The sequence below is a fragment of the Peromyscus leucopus genome, chromosome 5, assembly GCF_004664715.2.
Source record: "Peromyscus leucopus breed LL Stock chromosome 5, UCI_PerLeu_2.1, whole genome shotgun sequence".
NCBI lineage: Eukaryota > Metazoa > Chordata > Mammalia > Rodentia > Cricetidae > Peromyscus > Peromyscus leucopus.
In genome coordinates this window covers 40,417,648-40,426,722 of record NC_051067.1, presented here as the reverse complement: position 1 = coordinate 40,426,722, position 9,075 = coordinate 40,417,648, and the positions used below count along the sequence as shown (strand labels likewise).

Here is a 9,075-nt window from a genome sequence, read left to right as displayed (position 1 = left end):
AACCAGTCAAATGCTTCTAGTTTCCGGTCCTTACGCCTTATATACCTTTCTGCTTTCTACCACCACTCCCTGGGATTAAAGGCGTGAGTCACCATGCTTGGCTGTATCCTTGAACAGATAGATTTCTGCCTCTGGAATGCTAGGATAAAAGGCGTGCGCTACCACTGCCTATCCTAAGAATCTAGTGGCTTTTCTGTTCTCTGACCCCAGATAAATTAATTAGGGTACACAATACCACCAGAGTGGCATAGTGAGAATCCCTGCCAAGTCCCTGGAAACTGAGCCAGTCTTCAATTATCTAGCACCAGCTGCCTGGAAAAAAAAAAAAAAAAAAAAAAAAAAAAAAAAAAAAAAAAACCCAAACCTACTATCTCAATTACTTTATTGCTGTGATACATTAGAATGACAAGGCAAAGCCATTCCAGTGTTAGCTTCAGTTCATAAAGAACTGAGTGTAGAAAGGAATTTCTTATTTCTCAGGGGATACAGCAGTGCTTAGCAACATGGACATCCCTGATGATCAGGACAAAGGGACTGAGGCCAGCATAACTAAGTACTAAAAATGCTTTCATATTTGGTATTGTGGGTTCATGTGTCGCTGTGGAGCCTGTGTAGAAGGAGAAAATGAAATCTGCCCAGTAAAAGAAAAGGAAACAGGCCATGAGAGTGAGAACTCTAAGGGCAGCTCTGATGTCTGGCCTGGAATCATTTGCAAACCTGGAACTGTGAAGGTACAGGACACGTACGTGATGTTTATACAGATGGAGAGCCATAGACCCACTGCTCCAGCCCATGAGACTCTGGAAAACGACATCACGAAGAGCCATGAGAGAGAGGAAAAGCCACCTCACTGTGTGTGTGGATGGCAGCATGCAGCAATACCTGGTATACATCCCGACTTCAGACCTGTTTGTGCTGCTGGCTGCTGTGATATAGTGAAGCAAGTTGGAGCTTATCAGGGAATTAAAGATCCAAAAGAGGAGGAGAAAGGGAAGAACTTTCCATGCAGTCTGTGGTTTGAGCTTTCTGCAAAGGATTGTCCTAGGACTGATGGTGACAGCCTGGACCACACTGAGGAGACAGGTGGTGCAGATGGAGAGGCCACGGGCAACCCTTTCTAGGTAAATTATAGTTTTACAACCATTGTCACCTAGGAAGTTTCTGAAATAAAAAATTGTGGCTATGTCTCTGACCCCTATGCAATGAATAATGATTATGTTCACAAAAGCCAAGTGGATGAGCATAACATCTACATTTTTTCTCTCAGGACCCATGAGAGTATATACATGTCTCACAAATAAGATGATGTTCCCTAAAACTCCAAGTCCAGTAAGTGAAATGAAAATTAGTCTCTGGATGAGGTCTCTCCAGATCATCTTCATAATATTTCCAGCACTAGAAAAAACCCTTTTGAGAAACACAAGTAAACATGAAATGGTTCAGGCCTGTGGGTGTTCTGTTTTCTTTAGTGAAGAGAACAGTGTATTATGTAAATGCAGAGTCCTTTGTTACAGATGCCTGAGTTCGTTCTTGCCCCTCCTGTTCTTGTTTCCAGGGATACAGCAATGGTGCTGATGGTGATTGGACATAAACACCATGCTGATGCACTCACTGCTTTACAGAAGACAGTTCTTTATACCCTCCATCTCTAAACTTTTTTCCATGAGGACACCCAAACAAAGGACAGCATCACTCAATTTCTGAGACATGATATGGAGCATCAACTTAGATGCCTCTCTTCCCAGATCCTCTTTGCCATCCTGTACACATTCATCCCTCAAGTATTGAACTAATAAAAAATTGGAGATACTCTAAAGTTATGTAATACTTGTCCAAATTGGGATGCTTTCCAGGGAAAGTCAGGTGGCTTTTCTCTGTCTCCAACTCTGAATTGACCTTGGAATAAAGGACACATAGTTTAATTGGGCAGGGCAGCAGCAGCCCATTCCCTCACCTGGACGGTGTGATTAATTTTGGTTCCCTATCATCTCTTGCATGGGATCATATTAAAAGTAACAAACTCTCCTATTTATGTGTATTTGCTGACCATTCCCTAAGAACTTTCTCCCAAATCTTAGCTCTCAGCATAGTCATTGTTCATTTGGAATCTAAACAAAGGCACATCCTACTGTTTTGATTTTCAAGGTTCAGCAAATGCAGTGATTTTATCCATCAGTATTGCTCCATTCTATAAAGGACAAGCAACTTAATACCTAGTACTGATTTGTATTTTTTACACATGATATCCATTTTCTTTCTTCTCATTCTGTTTAAAGTTCAAATCAGGATTAAAACATAAATGCATTAATTTTTACTTACATTTTTACAAATCATAAATAGTTTTATATAGGATCCTTAAGTATATTTGACTTCCACACTTTAATATTCTGTGCTGTTCACCAAATTTGTCTCTGAATTATTTTGGCTCCTCCCAAACATATGTGATACTGGCACCTACCTTGCCACAACAGTACATGTAATATTCTCTATGTGATCTGACTCCCGCCTCCACACTACACAGCTCTGTGCTGCCCACAGGTCACAAATGTGTCTCCTACAATTTCCCTGAATCCTCTGGACTGTGCTGTCTGTTAGTCTGTTTTATCAACCCCTCTGTGCTGGGAAACCCCAAGAGATGCTTTAGTACATCAGTTACCTTGTATTTTTGCAGATGTATCTCTTGGTTTTTGAATATAACAATAATACATATTGAATTGTTTACTGAAATTTTTTTTTCTGAATTTTTGTCACTCCTGGACTGCAAAAACATCTACTCAAGGAACTGTCAGAGAGAAATTTATATTTTACATTATATCTTTTTAATTTTAGTCATTTTTGTGTATTGGGTATTTTTCCTGCATGTATGTCTGGATACCACACGTGTGCCTGGTGCTTGCAGAGGCCAGAATAAGGCATTGGATGCCCTGAAACTAGAGGGGCACATGGCTGTTAAATGCCATGTAGGGGCTAAGAATTGAATCAGGGAACTCTGCAAGAGAAGCCAGTTCTCTTAACCAGGGAGCCAGCTCTTCAGTCCACATATGGACAATTTAACACGCTTTCACAGGCTCCTTACCTCTGCCATGCTGGAACCAATGCAGTCTGTGTGCGTCCAGTTAAATGAGGGATTGTGCTGCAATGATGTGGTGGAGGCTTACACATATTCTAGAAACTGGAGGAATTTCAAAACTTTAGAAATAGAAAGTTCAGGATTCACAAGAACCTGCTTTGTGACTACTCACTGTGGTTTTGATTGTGACTTTCCCAATTCATATATTCATCATATTGAGAATATTATTTGGCTTCCTTAAAAATATTTTTATATGTAAATTGTATTTTGTGCAATACAGGTATATTTTAGAGAGTCAATGAACTAACGTGTAGCGACTAGGGAAGAGCCCAGCATGCTTTAAAGAACCATTTTCTAAAATCAGTTATTAGTGTTAGTATTTTGCCTCATGTCTGCTTTATCCACAATTCTCATATTCTATGGTTTACATTGGATCTAGGGAAGAGAAATTCACAAGAAATGAAATCAGGGTAAAGAAGGAAAGAATGCTCCATCTGCAAAAGATTGTAGTCACTAGAGGTTACACAGCTCAGATGGAAGATCCCAGTCCTTGGAGGGAAAAACACACAAAGATTGTGCAGAAGCTGTGGGAGCCGGAGCTTCCTCCTCCAGGCTGCAGTGCAGGTCTCCCTGTCTCCTGCTCTGCCTGTCCTGTGTAATGAGCAACTCTGGCCCAGTGGCCGCACACACTGTCCACACGGCTGATGCAGCCATCCTGGATTGCAGGTAGGAAATGATAGACCATCTTCTCCCTGAATCCTGCCTCTTCCCTCTCCCAGAGTGACAGGGAGCCCACATCCTTGTCTCCTGCATCTCTGCCCTCCACAGATTTCTGTCCACACCAAAGGCAGCTCCACCCCACCATGATGTGCAGCACTCACCGTGCAGTCTGTGCAGCAGCGCGGGGTGGATGTCCTCACGGCACCAGCCAGGCCCTGTTTATCAACCCGAGACCTTAACTCAAGAGAGGTGTCAAGATGTCACCATCAGGAGTTTGGCTTCATCAGGGGAAAAGGCTCCTCCTGCACATCTCCATCCCTGAGGCCGCTCTGCCTTCTCCCTGGTGCTCTGTCATTTCCTGAACCCAGGAACTTAATTACAGTGCCTGTGAGTAGGTGATGAGCAGGGCATGAGGGGTCTGGGCTCTTTGAACTTAAATCCATTCTTTCCGCTTTCCATTCATTTATCCCCTAAAGCAAGAGCTGCTTCACAAGAAATATCTGATACTCGAAAGTGATCACTTTCTGAATAATTTTCAAGCATATTCTTTATTAATAACAAAAGGTCATTTAGTACTACAGGCAGGGGCTATGGTCAAGGTCATGTTTAGGACAATCACCAGGACACTGTGGGATCCTCTGTGCCCTCACTACTGTTTTGAATACCTCCCCCTCCAACTTCCTTTTAGGCTATGAAGGTCTGTTTGTATTTCTCTCCACCATTGCCAACTTTATTGTGGGCTGGATGTTTTGCTCTTTATTCATGTTATTATTTCTTTCCTTTTGGGTGGTGATGTTTGTTTTTATCCATTTGTTTATCTATTTCAGCATTTTTATTTCAGCATTCAGAATAGTTGGCTCCATTATGGCATTTTAATACCTGCTGGGTTTTGGTTGATCCTCTCCCAATTTCCTCTTCTTTTATTGCTCCTCACTTCCTATTCCCATCTAGACCCTTAGGATTTCTTTCTTTGTGTGGATGAATAATATTTCATTCAGTTTATATATGACAGTTTTATGTATTGATCTATTGACAGACGCTTAGGTTGAATCCATGTGCATAGTGAATGCTTTTGTGACTAAAGATAGAGTGCAAGTGTCTCAAACATTCTGATTTCATTTCCTTTGGCTGTATATTGAGTAGTTGGGATTGCTGGATCATAAGGAAGAAGACTACACTGACCTTAAATGCAGTAAGTGACTCTTAGAAACAGTACATATCTACAAAACCACACCCAAATCTTCACAGTAAGCCAGAAGCCCTTCCATGCCCCTCTCCTATCATGTCCTCAACAGAGCAGGGAAATTCCCACCGTGAAAGACGCTACTGTAGCTCTTTCCACCTTCTACCAGTTTGACTTGCTATTTCTGTCAGTAGGAGCACTGACCAGCACCATTCCTACATCTCTCCGATCGTCACCACAGGCACCAACATAAATGTGAGCCAAGCACAGTGGCATATACCTCTAATGGTATATGCATAGTCCCAGCAGTTGGAAAGCTTGAGGCTGACAGATCAAGAGTTCAAGGCCAGTGTGTTGATTTGAATAAAAATGGCCCCCCATTAGCTGGTAGGGAGTGGCATTACTAGAAGGTGTGGCCTTGTTGGAGGAAGTGCATCACGAGGGGGTGGGTTTTGAGATCTCAAATGCTCAAGCCAGGTCTAGTAGACATTCACTTACTGCTGCCTGCAGATCCAGATGTTGAACTCTCAGCTCCCTCTCTAGTGCTGTGTCTGCCTGCATGCCACCAGGCTTCCCACCATGATGATAATGGGCTAAACCCCTGAACTGTAAGCCAGCCCCAGTGAAATGTTTTTCTTTATGAGAGTTGCTGTGGTCATGAAGTCTCTTCACAACAATAAAACCCTAATTAAGACAGCCAGCCTCTGCCTTAAAGCAAGAGGTCAATTTGGGTTCAATAGCCAAAATGTTTACTTTTATTTGTAGTTATGTGTGTGTGTGTGTGTGTGTGTGTCTGTGCACATGAGTACAGGTACCAGAGAAGTGCAGAGATGCCGGATTCCCCCCGGACCTGGAGTTAATGCAGTTGTGAACCACTTGATGTACTGGGAATCAAACATGGGTTCTTTGCAAGAGCAGTGTGTGATCTTTACTGCTGACCTATGTCTTCAGTTTCCTCATATTTTTAAAAAACAAAATAACTCAGAAAGGTAAAAGGAAGTGCTTATTAAACTTCTGTTATTCTAGTTTTTCTCAAATGTAATAATTCTTATAGTTTTTTTTTACTCTTGCAAATGATAGAGCAAATCTATTTAAAGCTATGACTATATTCCATTATTTTCATGCTTTTATTTTATTATATTGAAATGCACTTGAATATTTCATTCTATATCAATATACTTTGAGCTTATTTACCATCTTATAAATATCACACCAAAAAATCTTGTAAAATTTTAAAATACATTTATTTGTGGGAGGGGAGCATGCATGTGCCATTCTACATATAGAGATCAGAGGGCAGCTTAAGAAAGTCCGTTTACTTCTTTAATCGTGTGGTTCCTGGGGTCAAGCTCAGGTGTCAGTCTAGTGGTAAGTGCCTTTCCCTGCTGAGCCATCTCCACCGGTCCTCAATGCCATAATTCTCTTGTAAGTGTGGAATTGCGGATGTGTTTCCTGTTGTGTTGTTCTCTTTGCTTTGGTTCTGGAGGCTGAACCTGGGCCTTGTCCATAGAGAAAGTCACCCTGACACTGAGTTACTCCCCAGCCCCCGAATATTATAAAGTAGCTAACAAATGCACATCTCGTTTGGTATTTAGGCAATGTGTTTGGAATGATGTAGACAATTTGTAAATTGTATTTCTTCAGTGAACACCTGTATCTGAAGGAATAGTTCCTAGAAATGGGGTTCCTAAGTCAAAGGGATTCACTTCAGTAATTTGTGCAGATGCTGACACATCACTCTGCTGATCTTCACTACCTAAAGCTCAGTGGAGTAAGACCTCCATCTATCTATGCAGAGTTCACACCAAATGACCTCCATCTATCTATGCAGAATTTACACCAAATGACCTCCATCTATCTATGCAGAGTTCACACTGAATGACCTCCATTTATCTGTGCAGAGTTCACACTGAATGGCCTCCATCTATCTGTGCAGAGTTCACACTGAATGACCTCCATCTATCTATGCAGAATTTACACCAAATGACCTCCATCTATCTATGCAGAATTTACACCAAATGACCTCCATCTATCTATACATAATTCACACAGAATGACCTCCATCTATCTCTGCAGAGTTCACATTGAATGACCTCCATCTATGCAGAGTTCACACTGAATGACCTCCATCTATCTATGCAGAGTTCACACCGAATGACCTCCATCTATCTATGCAGAGTTCACACCGAATGACCTCCATCTGTCTGTGCAGAGTTCACACTGAATGTTGAAGGATGATGTGAGAGTAAATGAGAAGATACCTGGGTCCCTCTCTCTTTGATCTGACCCTCGTATCAGACATAGGCTGCTCACCTCTAGCTGTACTGTGTGAGCCTGTCTTTACCTGCTTAAGCTTTTCTTACTTGATTAAAAAACATACACAAGGCATAGAAAATACTAAGAGCCATTTCAAACCTCCTTTTCTGAAGCAACGTGGCTCCTCCAATCTTACTGAGCATGCCAACATTCAGCCAGGTGTCCTTCCCTGTGAATCAGGATAAACGGGCTGAGAACTGCATAACCAAGGGTCAGAAATTCTTGAAAATGCATTGTGAAGGAGTCATTCTTCAAAGAGAAAGATAAATACAAAGAGACCACACAATCTGCCCAATAGAAGGAAAGAAAACAGAGCATCAGAAGAAGGACACTCTGGGCAGCTCTCAGCTCAGGGGGAGTTCTGTAGAGAAGCTTGGCCTTCTGAAGGTAGAGGACATGCTGGTGGTGCTTGTGGAGAAGAGATACCATGTAGCCACTGGCCCCTCCCATGGCTCCCTGAAACACTGCATCTCTCAGGACCATAAGAAGGAGAAACATGCTGTTTATTTTCTGACTTTCTTTTTTGAAATAACAGTATAAACTATTGTTACTCAGTTGTAATGTATTTGTGACTCTGTTTCTGATGGAGTGGAGGAGGTTCATGCTGATCAAGGAATTGAGAATCCAAAAGAAGAGCAGGGAGAGAAGCATATTCCATGTGGACCTCAGTCTGAGCCTCCCCCACCAGGAGTCTCTGGGGCTCATGATGATGGCCTGGACCACAGTGAGGAGACTGCTGGTGCAGATGGAGAGGCCCCGGGCCATCCTTTCTAAATAAACAATAATGTGACAGCCCACATCACCTAGGAAGTGTCTCAGACCTAAAGCTGCAATTGTCGTTGGCATGCTCTTGGAGAAAAGCATTAAAATATTTGTAAAAGCCAAGTGCATGAGAATAAGGTGTATAGATTTCTTTCCAGAACCCACAAAAGCGCCTATGTGATTCACAAAGACAGAAATATTCACCATAGTGCCAAGTCCAGTTATAAGAAGGAATATTGTTATTTCACTAATATTCAAAACCATTTCTAACTTCGTAGGGAGAAAATTTCGCATCTTCAAGTAGAGTCTGAGGAAATGATATGTATTTATAAAATATATTTAATGTCATAATATCTTTCTGGTATATAAAAGACAGCCCTGATGTGTAATGGAACATATTTTCTATCTAAAATATTCTACTTTTTTCTTGTTAGTCTTTATGGGACATCTTATACCTTAAGTGGAATCTGTGGGAGAAGATAAAAATATTTGAAATCACAAAACAGATTTATATTAGCAAATAGACTTCCATATTAGCAAAATTAAATTACATGTTCAGATGTTTACATATTCCATGTATTTTGAACCCCAGCGCGTGTTGAAATAAACTCAAATGTTCACCAACCTGAATGTCTCCTTGTGTTTTCTATTTCATTTTGTTACCTCTGCTGTGAGTCTGTTTCCAACCTGGACACTCCCTTAAACTCCTCTCCTGCACAGCTAATCAACAGACACTTCTTTTAAAAACTGTGTCAACCCTGGTCATTCACTTCTGTAATCCCAGCTCTTGAAGAAGGGTGAGGCAGGATTACTGTGGATTCCCTGCAATCACATAGAGAGTTTCAGGTCAGCCACAGTCACATAACAAGACCTTGTCTGAACCCCCACCCTAAGAAAACCCTAGAGCAGCCCCAAAAGCAAAAGAAAAATCAATATGAAGCAAAATAACCCTATCTTAGTGCATCAACATCATCATCTTTCAGAGTGGGAGACCTTTCTTCTTCTGTAATTCCTTTTGTTTTGT

At 41.4% G+C, this 9,075-nt stretch overlaps 2 protein-coding genes across 2 annotated transcripts; both read right to left on the bottom strand.

Annotated features, from left to right (window-relative positions):
• Positions 1 to 476: 476 nt before the first annotated feature.
• LOC114700464 (putative vomeronasal receptor-like protein 4) lies at positions 477 to 1,397 on the bottom strand. The gene has a single exon (XM_028880094.1). The coding sequence runs from the start codon at positions 1,380 to 1,382 to the stop codon at positions 477 to 479; it is 906 nt and encodes a 301-aa protein (XP_028735927.1). The 5' UTR covers positions 1,383 to 1,397.
• A 5,969-nt stretch (positions 1,398 to 7,366) lies between these two features.
• On the bottom strand, positions 7,367 to 8,345 carry LOC114700323 (vomeronasal type-1 receptor 4-like). Its single transcript, XM_028879903.2, has one exon. It carries the CDS (start codon positions 8,343 to 8,345, stop codon positions 7,422 to 7,424), a length of 924 nt encoding a protein of 307 aa, XP_028735736.1. The 3' UTR covers positions 7,367 to 7,421.
• Positions 8,346 to 9,075: the final 730 nt, after the last annotated feature.

What these genes read in the sequence shown, in the direction of transcription:
- LOC114700464 (XM_028880094.1), bottom strand. Translation starts at nt 1,382, where the DNA reads ATGAAGATGATCTGGAGAGACCTCATCCAGAGACTAATTTTCATTTCA.
- LOC114700323 (XM_028879903.2), bottom strand. Translation starts at nt 8,345, where the DNA reads ATGCGAAATTTTCTCCCTACGAAGTTAGAAATGGTTTTGAATATTAGT.